Source organism: Mchenga conophoros, linkage group LG1, assembly GCF_057382185.1.
Source record: "Mchenga conophoros isolate Kocher_MC1m ecotype Shallow Benthic linkage group LG1, M_conophoros_male_GT1.1, whole genome shotgun sequence".
NCBI lineage: Eukaryota > Metazoa > Chordata > Actinopteri > Cichliformes > Cichlidae > Mchenga > Mchenga conophoros.
The window spans coordinates 6,930,999-6,950,885 of record NC_140526.1 but is presented as its reverse complement, the minus strand read 5'-3'; the positions used below and the strand labels follow the sequence as shown (position 1 = coordinate 6,950,885).

At 38.6% G+C, this 19,887-nt stretch overlaps 1 protein-coding gene across 3 annotated transcripts in view; it reads right to left on the bottom strand.

Moving 5' to 3' along the window:
• LOC146582826 (myocyte-specific enhancer factor 2A-like) overlaps nucleotides 1-19,887 on the bottom strand; it is a 45,913-nt gene that overhangs the window by 6,849 nt on the left and 19,177 nt on the right. Inside the window, exons 1-7 of one of the 3 annotated variants that reach the window (XM_085295407.1) lie at nucleotides 18,424-18,551; nucleotides 17,618-17,803; nucleotides 12,611-12,814; nucleotides 3,186-3,320; nucleotides 2,712-2,919; nucleotides 2,115-2,168; nucleotides 1,099-1,235 (exon numbers count right to left, since the gene is read on the bottom strand). In XM_085295407.1, coding sequence (XP_085151533.1) covers nucleotides 1,099-1,235; nucleotides 2,115-2,168; nucleotides 2,712-2,919; nucleotides 3,186-3,320; nucleotides 12,611-12,814; nucleotides 17,618-17,671 — 792 coding nt within the window. In that variant the 5' untranslated portion in view covers nucleotides 17,672-17,803; nucleotides 18,424-18,551. Of the gene's footprint in view, nucleotides 1-1,098; nucleotides 1,236-2,114; nucleotides 2,169-2,711; nucleotides 2,920-3,185; nucleotides 3,321-12,610; nucleotides 12,815-17,617; nucleotides 17,804-17,943; nucleotides 18,174-18,423; nucleotides 18,552-19,887 lie in introns of those variants that run through there. The other 2 variants (XM_085295486.1, XM_085295326.1) reach the window with 2 other exon arrangements.

The window sequence follows — 19,887 nt, the reverse complement described above, 5'->3', positions numbered from 1 at the left end:
CGTAACTGTGTGTACCAGGCAGCTTTTAAAGCACTTTTTTATGCCCAATTTTTCGCACTTGATATTATTTCTGCATTTCTGTTCTACTGGTACTGAGTCTAAACAAGACTTGAGCTTCCATAAAGAATTTGCACTGCCCTCACAAAGAGACATATGACTTGGAAACTTAGTCGAACTGTCGGACTTTTCAGATGAACAGGCTGTTGTTTTCCAAAACTTTTGGGCAAAACTTGAACTAATAAGCTTTTACATTCTTTTTTGTGTTAGTTTAAGCTGCTATTTAGTGTGAATGCCAATTTGGGTCATAGATTTTATGATGAGATATATATGCATTTAGTCAAATGTGTGACAAACTTCAGTCTGGAAACCCTTCAGGCTAGTCTGTTGACTCAGCCTCTGAGTATAATGGCCAATCTTTCACAGCTTCTGGCGTAGCCAGTGGGCTTTCTAAGGTGGCACTCCCCTTTTACTCTCCACACAGACGTTTTACCTAAAGCCTACTGCTACTGGTTAAATCCTAGCGTTTCCAAAAAAAAAAATCTGACTAGAAGTGGACCACAAACAGAACTTTGCACCTTGCCTATAGATTCTGCACATCCACGTGTGTTTTAAAGAGATTACGGGAACCTTAAATGTAATCAAAAGAGTGTTAGTTCACAATAAGACTGAATCTTGTTGAGTCTACTGGAAGGGACTATAAAGAAGTAGCAGTGAAGTCGGTCAAATGAGGCATGCAAGCTTTTGCCAGTATTGTCCATTCTTCAAAGGAACTATGATTTCATCTGTAAAACCACCAACCATCTGCCCCAAATAGTGTCAAACCAATTGTTCTCAAAAGTTGTTGGCCCACTCTGTGGTAATCTGTGTCATATATTTACCCTGTTCATGCCTGACTCCAGGATCCCACAGGCTTAGAAAACACAATGTACTGTTCTGATTCTTAATAAAATCCAGATCAGGAATCAAAGGTTCATGGTTTTATAGAGCTGTCAGCAGCTAGAGGACTCTTCCTAGTTCCAGTCAAAACTAAAACTACATCACATGTTACAAGCTTGATTGCTGTTCTGTATTGGACCTAAATAAATACATAAAGCTTACCAGTGTTTGCATCATTCCTTTGGAGTGGGGGATGAGGACCCGGAGGTCTGTCTTGCGGCTGGTAGGGACCATGCTGTTCCCATGAGGTGGAGGAGGAGGCGGAGATTTTGATGGTATGATCTTTCCAAATCCATTCACTAAATACAGACGTGTGGAGGATGTTAAGAAGTGATGGTAATTCAATTCCAACTTTCACTTAAGTGCTGATTCTAGCTACTTTTTGTAAGAATTTTGCAAAGGATATTTTTTTGTTAATGGAAAGCATCATGCATATAGCACAAGTTTTAAATATTTAGAGCTTTGGAATGCACTTGAAAATGGAGTGGAGTATTACAGTCTCATGTATTAGATCCATTAAATCAACACGTCCACAGCCAAGTTCTGCATGCGGACTGGAGAAAGTACAGCTATATATTATACAGGAGATAATCATGAATAATTCATATTTTCTCTCTCTTGGCATTACATAATGGCAGTGTTCCTGAGAAGGAGAGCACGGCCATGGCAGGAGGGGAATTATGCAAAGACAGTTTGTAGAAAGGGTTGTGGACCAAAGCATAAGGGCAGAAGAGCAGCAACAAAAACCAGGAGGGATGAAACTGAGGTGCAGCCAGGCTCCTGGAAGAACACATCCCATATCCACTGGCCTTAGCTGACCAATAGCAAATCCATCACCATCTTACATCAACTCCCACTATTTTAAGAAGCGCTAACAGAACCTCAGAGGAGCCATGAACTAATTATCAGATTATTTCTGTGGAACCTCTTTCTTATATTTCATTCTTTCGTAATTTATTGGCTAATTTTAATCCCTTAAGGCCTCTAGAAAAAAAAAATCAAGAAAACAAATAACTATTTGTTCAAACAGATCACACACAGTTAACACATGCAGCTGCTCACATGGGATCACAAGCAAAACAAGCTTGCAAAGACTGCTCCATATGCAGGGAGTTGTGTTTGTGCGTATGCAGTATACATGTCAGAGCATGTTTGTTAAACTCCTGTTGGATACATACCAGTCGGTCCAGATCCATTTTGCAGAGCCAGCTCGGAACTGCCCTGCAGGCCACCTGAGGATAAACACAACACACTCGTTAGGATTCGTTATTACGTTTTTCTCGCATTTAATGTTCTGCAATCACTAAGAACCACTCTGCATGCATCCATCTTTTTATCTTATTAATAAGATTTTAAATAAGACTGCAGCTTTAAGTAAGATTGCTTTAGATCGTTCACTTTCTATCTGCTCGAATGTATTTTCCCCAGCAGGGCCTTTTTCTGTACAATAACAGTCAAACTGTTGTTTTTATCAGATGCGCTGTCTTCAAATCAATGTTAAGAAATAAATAAATACAATGGAAATCAGTAATTCCTCCTGCGCAGAATGTTTGCATGGCTCATCTCCTGCAACTCCATTAAAAACTACTATACTGTCTAATTAAAATACATAGTTTTCTACATAGTCTCTCTTCTACTCATAATTCTAAGGCTTATCTGGACATCCTTGCACACATTCATTTTCATGTCTCCTCTGAGTTATTGTCATCGGCTCAGTGTGCAGTTTAACAGTAAGTTTAGTTACCAAAGAACAACACAAAGTTCATATTACTCACTTCCAGCACTCGGGGGTCTTTGTGAAGAGTTTATGTTTCTGTGGAGGTGCGAGTGAGGTGAGGTGAGGATACCACCGTCAGCCAAAGCTGCTGTGGCTGCAGCTAGTGCCTGGGAAGTTGCCCCTCCTCCTCCACTGTGACTGTAGGCCATGCTGCCTGGTGCTACATGCATGAAGTGCTGTTGATGCTGCTGCTGCTGGCCTGTGGACTAAGAAGGCAGCAAGAGACAAAAAGAGCCAATCAGCATTAAAATGAAATACATGAACTGGTAAAATGCAATTGTCTTTTATCAGTTGTATTGTCTTCATCTTTGTGTCTGTGAGCATGACCAGACATATTATCACCACAGACTGTGGATGGAGGATAAATGACTGGAAGGTTCTTAATTAATGACCCTACAGAGAAAATGGGGGTGGGAACAGTCACTAAACAAAATGTTGAAAACCAACAAAAAAAACAAACAACGCAACTTACAATTTTATGAGTCTTCATCATGTTGTCAAACTCTTCATTAATCTTCTTGTATTTTTCTTCAGTATTAGGAGTGAGGACATAGGATGCGTCAGCATCAGGGCTGTCGCAGCCTCTGTGTTCCTTCTTGTTAAGGGCCTGTAGGTGACATAGTTATAAAGGAGTAGCATTAAAAAAACAAAAGGGAAAAACAGGTAAGCATTGGTTAAAAAAACAAACAAACAAAAGCCTTTCACCACCAGTTCTTTAGTAAAAGGTTAAAATTAGTAAAAACATGCAGTTTAATGAGCATTTCCCCTGATAATCTGATTGTTGAGAGTAGAGACAGAAGAGAAAGAGTATGCATAGTCAGTACATGAATTGATTGTGGAACATTAAAATTGAGGTACTACCAAAAACAGGATGTGTATGGATCTGGTTGCTCCCTGTGTGCAATATGGTTGAAATCAGGAAGGGTAACTGACCACTGAGAACACTAGAAATCAGATTCAAGTCTCGTAACGCTCACTGTACATAGCTGCTTCTCAGACACTGAGAACACATTTGCAAATTTACAGGTTTATAGTCAAAACCTTTTTTTCCCGATGCACCTTTGAGTATGCATAGATAGTGATATTTCTATACAGACTTCTCAGGCAAGGTGTTAGTCGCAGAGGTGGCAAAAGTGCAGACATTCTGTAACTAAGTATAGATATTAGTGTTAAAAATGTTTTCAGTTTTACTTAAGTAAAGAAGTACGGGCTCTGGGTTAATGAGGCAAGTTGTGTAAAGCGCTTTGAGTGTTCAGATAACGTCGGAAAGCGCTGTATAGGAACCAGTCCATTTACTTCACACTAGGCTTTTTTTTAATGTGTTTCACCTTTTGTACACAGTTTCTTACTCAGTCTACACACATAAAAATAAACCTCATCTCTGAGCTGCACCAATAAAGGTACTTAATCTGCACAATCACTGACAAACAAGATGAAACTGTAAAGTGGTCTTAAGCAAGATATTTAAGCACGTCCCTGATTATTTACTGGAAGACACTGATGTGACACTGAACCTCATCAACACCTATTTCAGCTTCAGTTTCTAAGGTGAGAAAATTTTAATGTCTCAGTATCTCAGCTCTGGAGCAGTATAGCACCTTGTGGAGACAAATATTATCTGCCTCCATATTTACTGTGAAGACTTTGTGACTTTTGAAGCCGCTGCTCTGTGTAGTTTGCACTTTATGGGTTTTCTTCCTCTAAAGAGAGACTGCTCCATAAAGCAGACTTGCTGATCTTCTGTAGCAACCTTTTAAACATAATGAACCAGAGCACACACATATGTTTTTTAGAGCATGCTAGAAACAACTTTAAATGTAGTTCGATGGTTTTAGTTATGTATGGCAGACAGACAGGGAAATAAAAGGCAAAGAGTTGACTGTTAATGGATCCCTGATCGTCACTGAGAGTGAGCCATCTAATTAGATTCACAACTCCTGTGTCTGTGGAAGGTTATATTACTACTGGCAGTGTAGCTTAGACAAAGCTCTACAGTGCTGTCAAAGGCAGTGCTGGTAAAGAAAATTGTACTTTGGAATAGGAACTAAATCTTGGGTTGGAATTCCATTCATGGTAAAGGCTAGAGCCCAAGACGAGTATCACAAATCATCAACATTCTTCAATTATTATAGTTATTAAACACTCACTTGCCACTCTTTTAGTTACAAAAGTCATTAAAACAAATATCTGACACTAACAACTAACAACTCACTGCATGTAGTCATGTTAACATCGTCAAAATGACGTGCCAGAGGTCAAAGTAAACATCAGAATGGGGAAGACTGATGACTCAGGTGTCTCTGAACATGGTGCCAGATAGGCTGGTCAGAGTATTGCAAAAACTGATGATCTACTGGGGTTTTTCCAACACAACCATCTCTACATTAAAAAGAGAATGGTCTGAAAAACACAAACTGTTCATTGAGCAGCAGTTCTCTGGAGCTGCTCTCATATTAGTACTTTGATCTCTGCCATGTACTTAAGGACAAACAGTATCTGAATATTCTGTTCACTATGCAGCCCTGTTCATCTTTTTTGATGCTAACTTGTTTAACAAGTACTTCAGACATTTTTTTTTCTGGGAAGACCCGTCTGCTACAGCCTGGGATAAAATAAGACTGACAAACCCTGTAACAACAAAACAATGAGCTAAAAGATGCTGTAATTCTCCAGTGGATTATAGGCCTCCGTAAGCACATTAATAAGTGATGGTACATTTCAAATATTTAACATCAACATGTGTCATGCATTAAAATAGAAGAAGATACGTAATTCCCACTGTACATAAAATCAAGTGAAGCATGGCATTTGCACTGCAAGCTGGTTTTGAATGATTAGGTTTAGATGACTAGTTTGAAATGCAGACCGAGTAACTGATATTTGGTCATTTTCAGCACCTGGCCTTTGGCAGATGAGTCACTCTAATAAATAAATAAACAAAAATCATGCCAATATCATGCAAGCCTGTACAATTACATAATTTCCCTGGTATCCATCACCTCATCTCTGCTCATCTCACGTCATAGCGTGAAATGAAAGGACCATCAGGGCAACACACCACCCAGCTGACTGTTGGCCCAACACATGTGCTTTGCATTCCCAGACACTAGTACTTACTTAAAGCTTTAAAAACACACACAAATCTATTTCCACAACCGCTGACCGCTTAAACAGTCACTCACTCAGTTCCTGTACAATCTGGCTGCTGCATTTCAGTTCTAGTAAATTCAAGCTAAACAGAATAACAAAGGATGCACATATTTCTGTCCATTCAGTTCAACACAAGCTTTAACTAATCCTGTCTGACTGCTTGTTTGTTGGATGCTATTGTTTGACAACTATGTTGTTTTGTCTAATTATGGGAAGAGATATCACGGTATATTATGTGGGTTACCAATTACTTGTAATTATTCAAAGTGACAGCTTTCAAACACAGTAACCATCAGGGATTTAAAAATGCTGTAAATTACAGAAGGAAAAAGGATGCAAAATGCATCCAAATTTGCAGATCTGCTGCAAAACCCTTTGACTATCCACCATCATGCTGTGCATTTTTTCAGGAAACAAATGATGTCCAATACAAAGAGTCTGGTGCAGACATTTGCAAATACATTTGCAAATATTATACATCTGTCTTCTGGCAAGACTACCAAAGGAAAACACTGTGACACATAACCTATATTGAGATAAAGGCATTGGAACGTGTCTCTGTAAACAAGAAGGCCAGGAATGTTGTTTAAAAATTCATCTGTGCTTTCAAAGACTAATGTCTGTCGTGTGAAAGTAAGCTCTGGCACAAAGCCTTGACTTAGCTGCTGATTAAGATCAAATGATCACACTAATATCTATTCTGGTCCAAGTGTCACATTAACAACAGACAAAAAAAGATGCAGGAAAAGCCCCTATCTGCCTGCTTTAAAGCTTTAAAATTCTGGCATTCTAATGTATACGCACTGTAAGTCTTCACAGTACCTTGTAAATATATGTGACACAATACCAGAGCAAAATGTACCATTCCAGCAATGAGATTAAGCATATAATGAATGTGTAATTATTATTAATGATGTGAGGAGACACGAGCTTGACATGAGCTCTTTTAGTTGCTCCGCTCAGAAGTTTATTAGTCTGCAATCATTCTCTGATTCAGGTGAGCCCTGTGCTTGACCTTGCAACAGCTGCTATCAATTATCTAAACACACACTTTCTTTGAATATTACATACTAATTTTAAAGAATTAAACAAACAGCTTTCATTAGAGATGTGACAGTGGATACAGTACCCCACAGTATGTATCTCCACAGATGCTGGTTCACAGCACTACATCATGTCTGGGCACTATCTTAAAGTGGCTGTTAGAGGATATGACAGTGTGTATGTGTGTCCTTATCATCTCAAATGTCAAAGTCGGCTTTAGTAGATCTCCAAAGGCATCTGGATCACTGCCACCATGAGGCACGAGCTACACCACTAAGCATCTTGACATGTGAGGGTGACGTCTTGTTGCTCTCGGGGCAACATCACAGATAAAATAAGACCCCCTCTTTCTCTGGAGCGAGTCTTTTCCAGTCGGGTGATTGCCCTACAGGCTAAGAATAGGCCAGGCATGGGAGTGCTTGAGGAGTGATCCAATGCATCTCTGGCAGAGAGAAAACGCACAGCTCGCATACTTTGAAAGGCACACTTACATTTCACAGATTGCTTTCACATGAAGCATCCTGTCACACAGAACTAAACCAAATCAGCTGTTGTGCGTTTTGCCACAGTGCCAGGTTTCACTGTGTTGTAGCGTTCTCTTTCTGTTATGCTTTTCATTCATCTCTGGGCTCTGCAGGCTGACAGGGCTGCACTGCTGCATACCTTGGACAACTGTTCTGTTGTTGTTGAAACTCAAGTCTGCTGGACACAAACTTGTCTCAATTATTATGACAAAAGTAATCTGTTAGTGATAGTAGCTGAACAGTGAGGACTTTGTAGCTGTTTTAGCTGGCAGGCCGTTATCATTACAGGTTTGCTTGCTTCCACCTCCATTTATGGTTGACATTACATTTTCATCTACACACATGGAGACATTTCAAAAGCCTAGTGCTTGTAACAGTGTATGCTAGTCTATCGCAAACACATTGTTAGGCATGGAGTATAGGGTTTGCAGAATTACTCTGGTTGTGGAATGAACACAATCCATGGAAAAGAAAGTTTCTTTGAAACACCATCAGAACCAAGTACATGGAGAGAAGGCCTTTCCACGGGAATATTTGTACAGTTGTTTTTGTAATTTCAGTGAACTGGTCCTTTAAATAGCTTACAGGAGCCACTTTTTACTTGAATGTGAAGAAATTGTACTTTCATGAAGTATACAGTTAGTAATCCAAGTGATTAATTAGGATTTATGAGCAGAAAACGACCCCTTGTTCTGCTGCCAAAACTGTTTTATTAGTTTAAAATTTCCTGATTTCCTGAACACTAAATTATAACCATGTGTAAGAATTTATCCAACCACAGAAACTTTGGAGATTATAAAATATGCTCTCATTTATACCAGGTTATCTGCTGCCATATTTGACATTTTTACTTTTTAGATGTCAGCCCTGTGTCAAATAATTACTAGTTATTAACGGTTAAGGAAGTTGCTGCTGTTGTGCCATATGGATATATGCACCCAACCCTTGCATACTCTGTGACATTTATGAATCACTGCTGGTGCTTGAATGTGCTTAAAAGTCAAATTTATCCTACGTGCAAAGAAAAAACTGTTTTTTGTAAGGCAGGGACTTCATGGCTTCCTGTTTATTGTGTCGTGAGCTTTACTGACACCATGAGAGTTGGCAAAAAAAAAAAAACACAAACAAAGATTGGGTTTTGTATGGTAAAAAGTTACCATACAAAAGTATGAATGATATCACTCTTAATTTAATTCAAACACGAAAGGGACTAATACCGTTTCTCTAAATGTTCATCTATTCTTTTAAAGCACTAATAATGGAAGGCTGACTTTATGGTATTGTTGAAAAGGGGAAGTTTATTAATACCCTTAGGTATGATGTTTCCACTTTATGCTTAGTAACGCAACAAGATAATGAAGCCGATAATGCAGCTTGTCAGTTAGTTCATCCAAATCAATGCCATGGATACCCTTTACAAAAAAAAAATAATGAAAGAGAAATATCTGAAGTATTGCTAAGATTGATCACATACTGAGAAATATTCAAACTTTATATCAAAACATTTACCTACACTTTCTGTTAAACAATGTAAAGGAAGACAAAGTATGCTGGTATTATAGCAGCATCGCTCATGTGCAGATTTCCTGTGTGTGTCAAAACCAGCCGAGCTATTTGTGTGTTGAAGAGATAGACATCAGCAAGCATAATACTCCATCAAACAACGACAATGAATCCAAAGAAGCTTTCCGCTTCTCCTTCCAAACATGGGAAGACTGTTGTAGCCAGTGGGGTACTACTTTACACATAGTCAAATTTCATGCCTAAATGTTGCAAATAGACTGACCGATATGTAAAAGAACACCTCTCACTTTCTAAGCTTTGTTTTAACCAGCTTGTCTGTATGCGTGACATTTGCGGGAATAAACAAATAAAGGCTCAAAGCAGGCAAATCAAGGCCTATTGGCCTAGAGAGCAGTCACAGGTGTCTGCTTGTGGTTAACAGCAGAATAGACAGGGTCATAGTCCTTAGAATCATTATGGGCAACATCAATGATGCATATTAACTGCCTCCACCACCACCACTGTCACCACATCGAAAATTAATTCAGTGTTCGGTGATTGTAGAGTTTGACGAGACTTTCCAGGTCAACAAGCACGTTTCTATTCTGCACTGGCTTATGGTTTTATTTTTCTTTTCAGCACAGTGCCTGTAGTTACCCTTGAAAAACAATGTCACATTTCCCGGGGAAGGTGAAACATTTGAAATAACAGTAAATTTAGAGCACACTGGAAAAAAGACTTGGCCAGACTCTACTGAAACAAACTTAAAAACCAAAGCTCCTCTTTTCCAGTAAGTGGAGCCATTTTGGAAGTAAATACATTCGTTTGGGAAGCTTGAGTTCCTTACAATTAACATTTGGTACAGCACTGCCAAGCGTGTACACGTGGAACCATCTTTATGAGATCACATAAGAGTGATGAAACTGAAGACAGTTTGGTTGCTCTTCAGTTTGATACAGTTCTTTCCTTAAGATTGCAAGTTGAAGACTTGATTAAGGTTCTGGGAAGTCTAACTAAAGTTAGGTTAGGATGACAGTGGTTATGGTTTGAATTAGTGTAAGACCAAAGAAAATGAAAATTAATCCTCTGAAAGGATGGAAACAATACTGAGCGTGTGAGGAAAGAGTGTGGGAGCAGTAAATTCAGGCTTCCGGAGAGAAAAACACGCATTAGAAGCTTACATAAGCAGTTACAAAATGAGTCACAATGACCATTCATTTTTAATGGCAGGGACACCGACTAAATGCCATGAAAACAGAACAGAGCTGCTCAGGGACCAGTCTCAACAGCATCACCACACTGATGACGCTGTGGGACCAAGCAGAACGGTGGACAGCTGGGTCTTATCACTGTGAACAGTCTCAATTGAGCTTTTCTGAGGACCAGCCTATGTTTCATCATTTTTTTTGTATTTCCTTTTTCACTGTGTGACAAAGTGGGTGAGAGTACCACTTGTCTATATTCTTAGTTAACATTCTTGTTTTGATTTAACCATATTTCACATGTGATCTGCAATAGGCAAACGTCTACTATCTTGTAGTTTTGCACTTTTACAGATTATATAATATAACATCTTGGTTTAAATCAACTCCTATAAGTTTGTTAAATTGACATGTTCTTTATTTCAACTGTTAATTTGTATTGTTTAGAACTTACCTTACCTACCTGTCTTCCAGAAACAAAAGGAGGAAATGTAGTTTTACTTCCTGCTTTATAGCTTCTGGGTTCTTCTGAGGTCACAGGAAGAGACCAAGTGCGGGAGGGGAAGAACTCTTGTAATTTAATAAAGTTGATTTTAGAGGGTTTATGAAGAAATAGATTTATTGTTGTAATACGTATTGATTACACCACAGAGTTTATGTTGCCAGTAAAGAGTAGCAGTAGAGGTTTGAATATAAATATGTTCATCTTACCTACCGAATGGAATAGTCCAGAGGAGAAATCTTAAGTGAACTATTTAAGCAGAAGAACTCAGGTGTTTGAGAAGAAAGGTTCAGGTCAGTGTAGCTGTGTGCAGTTTGACCTTAATTTCCATTGATTTAAGTTCAGTTATGTTTATTTGAACTGAGTTAATTATAGAGTTGAGTTTCCTATTTGTTTCTTTGTAAATATTGTTTGGGTCACAAAATGGTGAATAAATCACTTGCTACACTGGACAGCATCAGTCTCCTGCACTTCTTTGACCGCTTAATTCAAGTCTTACCACACACTGACACTGAAAAGAAATGGTAAGTAGACTAGTATACTAAGTAGATAAGCATAGTAAGGCATTTGTTCTGCTATGTGAAGTGGTTTAGAGTCAGGTGTATATTGAAATGTATTGCTATAGACAGAATTTGTAATCAGAACTCTTTACCTTACGCTCATTCACCACTTTCCACTACTCTTTCCTAATCAGAAGGTTCCAGGTTCAATCCCTGGCTTTTCAGTCTGAGAGCTATTCTTCAAAACCCCAAGTTGCCCCTGATGTATCCGCCGTCTATGAATGTGTATGAATGGCAGTGTATGAATGTGTGAATCATAGGTTAAAAGGACTTAGGCATAGAAAAAGGTGCTTGTATTAATGGGTGACTGTGATAGTAATAAAATGCTTTGAGATTAGGAAAGTGCCAGTCCAATTACCACTTTAATGCCACAGTAAACACAGTAACCAGTAGACATTAACATACGGTTAAACGAATATTCTCAATGACAGGCTACATTCATCATCAGCAGAGTTTACAAAGGTGGAATTTATGGCTGCGCAGTTATTTGGATTGAGTTACATGTTACACATGTACCAGTACTTCCTGATGCTCACCAAACAAGTTTTTTAAATTCCCTATATTGAACATTTGGACCAGTTTAGAGACTTTCTTAAATGACCTCTTTAGTTATTTTATTGCCTTCTTTCATAGTGGAACTCAGCCAGTTTTATTTTACCACTTTAAATCTTAATAACCTTTAGAGTTCCTATTATGCAGTAACTGTAGTACTGTACTGTAATCAGCATGAAATGAGCACACTGCTTGAGCACTTTTATTCGTCTAGCATCAACCTACATGAATTCTTCTTTTATTTTTGCCTGATCAGTAGGACTATTCTCATTTTTACTTGTGTCGGATGGGGGACAGTTTCCTCACAGAATGCACCAGTGTAAACTAGTAGAAGGAAACAGCTGCATGCCTGTCTGTCTCTCCTGAACCTCAAGTGTTACTCAACCCTTACATCTGGCCTTTACTTTATAAAGATCAGCACTAATGTGTTCAATGAAATAACACATCATAAGCAACGGAAAATCTATTTCTCAATATTTCATAAAGAGGAAGACAATACTGAAGGCAGCACCTAAATCCTCTGGAGTTACACTTTCTAGGAATTCATCTTTCTAAAACACAACTGCAGGCATTTGTTTCCCTAATCTGCTGAATGGATGCTGCAAGAGTCGATCAATGCACTTGCGTGCACAATGAAATAATAACTCAGCATTATATTCTTGCTAAAATTAAATTCGTGTTAATTCAAAATCAGCTGCAGCATGCGATGTGTATTTGCATACTACAGTCATTAGTGCTGAGTGATGCAACCTAACAGGTTTCAAGAAATGACCCACCAAAAGACGTCTCTACAAACAGACTATCCAAAGGTCAAAGCAGTGACATGAGTAAAAGGTTAAGAACAGCATCCTACCACGTACCTCGACGATGTCAGAGTTGGTTCTGCTCTCGTGGGGTTCGTTGTATTCTGTGTACTTCAGCAGGACTTTATCCATGTCGGTACTGGCGTACTGAAACAGCTTGTTGGAGCCATTGAAGATGATGAGGGCAATTTCACAGTCACACAGAACACTTAACTCGTAGGCCTTCTTCATCAGGCCAAACTTTCTCTTCATGAAAGTCACCTGGAAGAACAAAAGCCAGAGATCAGCCTAGAATAGCTAACCTACAACAGGTCAAATAAAGGGTCATACCTGTTGGTTCTTTCTAGATTTTCACAAGCAAGTCAGAGTATTTATAAAATTAAGGCTACACGGCATCCAAAAATATTTTTGAATGTGTTCTGTCTGAAGTAATAAATCACCGTTTGCTTTGTACTCTGTGCTGTGTGTTGAAAATGTTATAAATCTTTCAAAAACAAAAACCCTTTTTACAGTAACAATTAAATGTTTTTGTCTTCATAACCCAATAATATTAAAAAAAATGTCTTTTAAAGCAGTGAAATCTAAATAGTCCATCTAATGGCTTCTGAACAGGTAATCCGCAGTGCTTTGCCCCGTGGCCTCTGATGTGAATGTATGGTGCAATGATAGCAATAGTAATACAAATCTGCACTAACATAAATGTTTCATTTTAGGTGTTTAAACAACTCTTCCAAAACAAGCGATACATTTGTCAGCTCATCCTACCGCCGTGTTCACTGGCTGATAGTTTTCAGACAAAAGAGAAGAGAATTAAAATGTGTGTGTAAGTGTCAAACAGGAAGAGACAAGGGGTGGGGGATCTCTAGTTCTCTAGTTCTGCACTTCTGAAAGAACGCAGTAATAATCTGGAAATACTAATTCAGTAACACTGCAGTTTCTAGTGGAATGTTACTGAATGAGTGGAGTGGATGGGAAAGGTAGGTGGGGAAAGAAACTATGTAATGTTTCACCTCCCTTAATGATTACCATCAAGGTGTTCAACTTTATTAGTAAGACAGAGGGCTGTGCATAAACATTTTCGGCAGAAATACAGTCAAACCCCCCTTTAAGCTCATACTGTAGTGTTATATTGCACTATGGCTTATAAAGTAGAACAGTCATTCTTGACACCTCCATATTCCTCCAGACCATAAAGCTAAAACATATTGTTTGGAGTGGACCATTTACAGCTCAGTGTAAACCCACAGGTCACACATGGATCATGCTCTTATCCCTTTATGGTGTGTAGCTCACTCCCTGCAATGAATCATCTGTATTTATCTGGGTATGTCTTACTTCTGTCATAGCTTCTGGGATCCTGACTCATATCTTTTCAGTTCCAGAAGCTTCTGCAGACTCACATCTCAAAGCTTTCTGGCAATGTTGAGTGTCAGGTATATTTCTTTTTACATGGTTATTTCTGTAGTTCAGTTCTTTACACTTTCCTTTACACTTATTGTTCTGAGCACTTTTACAGATCTTACCATACCGCTGTCATGACACTCAAGCATCATTATGGCCAAGAATTATAACAGGAAGTGTCTTGATTATTACCTCTGTAAAATATAATTGGGACTAGAGACAGATTTACAACTTTCAAAACAGCCCAGTTGTACGAAACTGTATACCGACACAGGACACATTATTATTAGAGCTAAATCTAAACTATTCACAGTCAAATAACAAAAATCTTTTTCTCTATTTTTAGCTTTTAGTTGCTTTTCTGCCAAACGATTTATTTAATTGATGGGAATTCTAAATAATACCACTTGAGTGATGGCTTAGTGGTGTTTCAAGAAACTGTGTGCACAGTACCTGTTTAGTAGAAAATATCCACTCCTCTGACATTCTTTTTTACTTTTCCTGTTTTATGCATTCCCGAAGTGAGGAAACCATTTTATATCCTGGTATTATATACAGTATGTCATTGCTTTACATACTACAGTTATAAAGCAGAAATAAGACAGACTAACTTTGATCTAACTGCAAGTCCTAAAAAATTCATATCTTTACTGTTACCAAAGTATTTAACTGTATTTGCAGTAAAATAACGTTGTTTTCTTTCATTTATCGACAGCTGACATTGTAAAGCTAGTTTGACTATAGTCTACATGGTAAACCCTCAGATGGGTAAATATGTGGTCTCTGGTTTAAGCCTCATTTGAAGAATTTTACTCAATGCACTGTAGATTGACTTTTCTTTTTTATAGTATAGAACACCAAATATACATTGACTGGGACTGAATTATTTGCACACAAACATTCATAAACATTTTTATTTTCTTCCCATCCGGGCTGCTATAATGTAATGTGTGCCTAGTCGCAATATTTTGTATAGTAATTCTCGCAGAATCGTTTTTGCAAACATGTTACAGTAACAAGATTAAATGATAGTGGTGAACTGAATGACAGTCTTACAGTTTGGGAAATAAACACGTCCTGAATTCGTAAGTGCGCTCCCTTGTAAAAAAAAACAAAACTGTACAGCTTCAGACAGAACTGAAAAACAAAAAAAAAACAAAAAATAAAAACACATGACATAAAAGTTATGAATTGATTAGCATGTCATTGAGTACAATAAGTATTTGATTCCCTTACTTAGTACTTGAGTACTTAGTACTTCGTAGAGACAACCTTGTTGGCAAGCACAGCGGTAAGATGTTTCTTGTTGGTCACCAGATCAGCACACATCTCAGGAGGGAATTTGGCCCACACCTCTTCACAGAAACTCTATAAATTATTTTAGCTTTCTTGGCTCCTGCTTGGCAACTCATTGATGTACTTCTTCTTCAGCCACTCCTTTGTTGCTTTGGCAGTTATTTTGGATCATTGACAGGCTGAAAGGCCCATCCAGGACCGATTTTCAATGTTCAGGTTGAGGGAAGGAGGGTTTTTTTTTATACATGGGTCTGTCCATTGGCCCCTCACTGCAGTGAAGCCATCCTGTACCCTTAGCAGAAAAACAGCCCCCAAACAGAACGTTTCCACTTCCATGCTTGATTGTGGGGATGATGTTCTTTGGGTTATACTCAGTGTTTCCACAAACACAGCAAATGAATGTTATGCAAAACTTTCATCTAACCACAGTTTTTTTCTCCCAAACCTTCTCTTAATCATTTAGATGTTCACTGATAAACTTAAGATAGGCCTGTACACATGCCTTCTCAAGCGAGGGGCTGTTGGGATCATCAATCCATTACAGCATATTGTGTTACTAATGAAGTGCTTGGTGACTGGGATACCAACTGCCTTGAGATCAGTTACAACCTTGTCATGTGTAGTTCTCGCCTAAACCACCAACTTTCTCATTTTTATTCTCACCCCATGAGGCAAGATCTTGCATAGAGCTCAGACTGTGGGTGACTGATGGTCACTTTGTTTTCCATTTTTTAATAATCTTAGCAGAAGTTCACCTTCTCACCAAGCTTTTTGCTGATGGTCTTGTAGCCATTCCAGCAGTCCACAGTCTTGTCCCTGACGTCCTTTGACAACTCTTTGGTCTTGCCCACGGTGGTAGATAGGTGGAAATGGAAGAAACTGATTCTGTATATAAGTGTGTTATATCCACATAATGAGATGAAATCAGGAGCACCTGTAACTGACTGATTGATTGATTGGCTGTGTGCCCATGTGGAACAGGAATTACAATCTATGGGAGCCAGAATTCTGTCTGTAGAGAATCAAATACTTACTTCACCCAATGGATGCAAATCAATGTATAACTATTATTTAATGTTTTCTCTCTGGATCATTGGTTCATATTCTGCCCCTCTCCATTAAAATGAAACCATGAAAATTACAAACTGTTCATTTCTTTGTAAGTGAGCAAACGTGCAAATTCAGCAACATTAAACAATCAGTTTCCAAAGGCATAAGGTCAGTTAACTTGTAAACTGTTGTCTCTGAAAACAAGTTTCAAGTGATACTATTTCTTGAGCATAACTTGCAAATACACGTGAAAAGAGATTACCAAAAACTACACTGTTCCTCTATTAGAGTGTGTGGCTGCATAAACACCATCTATCACTAGTGCATCTTTCCACTAAAGCCAAGTCATTGCTGTATATTGTGCATGATGTGTGATAGTCTGATACATTAAAAAGAGGAAAAACTGCTGAAAACACTTCATGCACTTGACAGATTAAAAAAAAAAAACACAAACCAACTTCCCAAAATAGAGTACAAGAACCTAAATATACGGCAGACTCAAGTGATAGTGCACGCCACACAACTGAAGCAGTGTCTATCTAAAAATGCTTCAGCCAAGACAACCAAACATCAAATATAAACATTATCCCAGATATTTATTTTCCAGCCACATCCCTATTTCCAGAGTCTGTGCCTTCCTTCCAGACAGGCTGGTATTTGTTGTGCTGTTGGGGGTGATATATATAGAGGAGACAGACAGAGAGGGATTCCAGTGGGCAGCAATGTGGCTGCGTAAGGAGACGGTGAGGAGAGAAGGCCACTGTGTGTCCCTAACACTGACCCACCCTGCTAATGACAGGGTGCTGTCCGGACCCAGCTAACCCCAAATTACTGCCCTCGCCACCAGCTGTGACCACTACACTCTCAAAAGTGAAACAGCTTAAAGAAACCTCTGGGAGCTTCTTAGATTTAAACAAAAGTGTACCAGCAAAAGGTTGGGTGCAGGATGCTTTTACAAAGTGTTAATGAACCTATCAGTACGTGCTCATGTACATAATATGTGTCTTTTTATTAGAAACGGGTACCTGACTAAAATGGCACTTCTACTTTTATGCGGCTCTTTGGGATCGTGGAATCAGCACAGTGAACGTCACATTTTTAGAGTGTGCTCTGAGCAGGAGCGCCACATGGGCCACACATCGACACATGAGATATCACGAAAACGAAACATAACAATGAAATAAATGCTAAAACTAGAAGGTGTTCTCAACAGTTAAAGTACACAGCAGATTTCAGCACTGACATAAAACAACAACGCAAAGATATTTTGCGCAAAAACTAAAGACATTTAAGAAGACAAAGGAAGAAGACACTCACCTGTCGGTTCCTCTCATCAACGATACGGGTGATTTGAATCTTCTTCCTTCCCATTGCTAAAGCAACGTCCACCAACAACCAAAGATGAATATCAGAGGGCTCCAAGTATATAAAAATTTAAAAGACAATCCTCAACACATAGTCCCCCTGTCAGCTCCTGTTAGTCCATCAGCTTAGCATGGCTTTCTGAAAGAGAGCAACAATCAGCGTTAACTTAATCATTGTTTATTTACTGTGTACGAGCAGTCACAGAAACAGTTCTATTCAGCAAAGATATTCAAATACTTGGACAAATCATAGAGTGCAAAGGGTCACACACTGCTTACACTGAAAATGCCAGTTATGCAAGGAAAGAAGGAACAGAAAGAAGAATGAATAATAAACATACATTAGTCAGGGACACAAAATCCATTTCTACCATTTTGAAATTTTCCTCTGCAGTTTGGCATTTCACATTTTGCTGTCACTGTTGATTGCAGTTTTGTAGAAAGAAGGAGGACATCTTTTCAAAACACCATAAAGAGAGCCATTAAGAGGACACGAAGCGAGACTGACTAAACACGTGCTGGTCCAACAACAAGGATATGATCCCTCACCAGCTTCTCAACTACTACTGCTGGAACACACAATTGAGCCAAAGACTGAACTTTCTGTTTGTTCTACAGAGCGTTCCTTTCACTCCGGAGCTGAATCTATAATTATAAAGAGACACATGAGCACAGACACTGTAATACATAGAGAATAAGCGTCATACTGTATGTACCATACTTCATCACACGCCTCTGTATACTGTAGCTTGCACCAACCTCTTCTTTATCTGCACCAACCAGGCCAGCTGTCTTTAGTGGATTCACCTCTGCTTTCTGGCTTTCTCCTCTTGCAGGAGTGACCACCTGCCTTGATGCGTCCCTCCTTTCTTCAACCTCAGTGTTTCTGAGCCCTGCCTTCCCGCAGAGCTCCTTAGCTCTTACCTAATCTCATCTGATCTGGGAGGAGGCAGAGAGTGAGACGAAGCCAGGCTTTATCCTAACCCTCCCTGGATTATTGCAGCATGTGGAGCCCAGCGCTGAGCCACCAAAACCCCCACAGCAGACCCAGTTCACAGGGTTGAGAGATAGAACAAATGCATTTGTCTTTCACCAGAGAAAATGTATTGGTTATTTTTATAGATTTAAATGTAGTGCACATATCTTAAATGGTAATATAGTTAAATACCACTAAAAAAAAAACCCCACACACACTTAAATTTTCCAAAATACCATTTTAATTCCAAATGTATCTTAGCCCACTTTGTTCTTGTTCCATTTAAATGATTATTTGAAACCCTACATTTTCTGTTTTTGTTTTAACATTTAAAGCAAAGTTATATTTAAACACAATTAATTTGCAAGAAAAGGCACGCTATCACTCTAATGCTTCCTGTTCACCATCGCCGAGATTCCAACTGACCCTTCGGAAGTCACGACAGAATATAAACTGTAACAGACAAAGACTCCTTGTATGTTTGGGATTTAAAGGTCACACGGATTTATCGGTTTTACAATCTGGATGATTTGATGGGAAGACACAAATATTTTAAAAAGAGAAAGAAAATCCTTTCCATGATACTCATCCCTGCAAACATCATCATCATGCAGATATTTATTTCAGCCTGTGCTTTTGAGTGTTGAATATTTGCAGTGTTCTAAGTTTCAATCAGATAAACCCTGGTATTGCTCTGGTATTATTAGGATAACAGACTGGACTTTGTACTATCTTAGTCACAGCATTCTGTTGTTAAAACATGATGATCTGCTTAAATCTGCTAAATTTTAACACTTCAGGTCACATTAAGTAAAGTCATAACCATAACTAGCCTCTTAGCCGGCCTATCTGAATAAATGGGACTGCCCCGTTAGTTGCTAGTGCCAGAAATTACTTTAGTTTGGTGTAAAATGATTTTAGAAGATCTTAAATGTTAAGAAGGGAAATGTTTATTCTTCCAATTTGGAAGCCTGTTGAATTAGAAACAGCTGAATGTGTTCATTGTTTGCTATTATATATTTATATCAGTATAAATGTGTTCAGTATAAATGCATCTTATGTAATAACATTGAAAACTTACCTGAGATGGTGCTTTTTCATTTTGTAGCAGATTTAAAGTTTGACATTATTGCAAAAATCTTTCAAGAATCTGCTGCTTCACTGGTCATTAATGACCTCTAATCATCTATCCATTTTCATAACAGGCTGGAGTCTGTCCCAGCTGTCACAGGGCAAGAGGCCGAGTA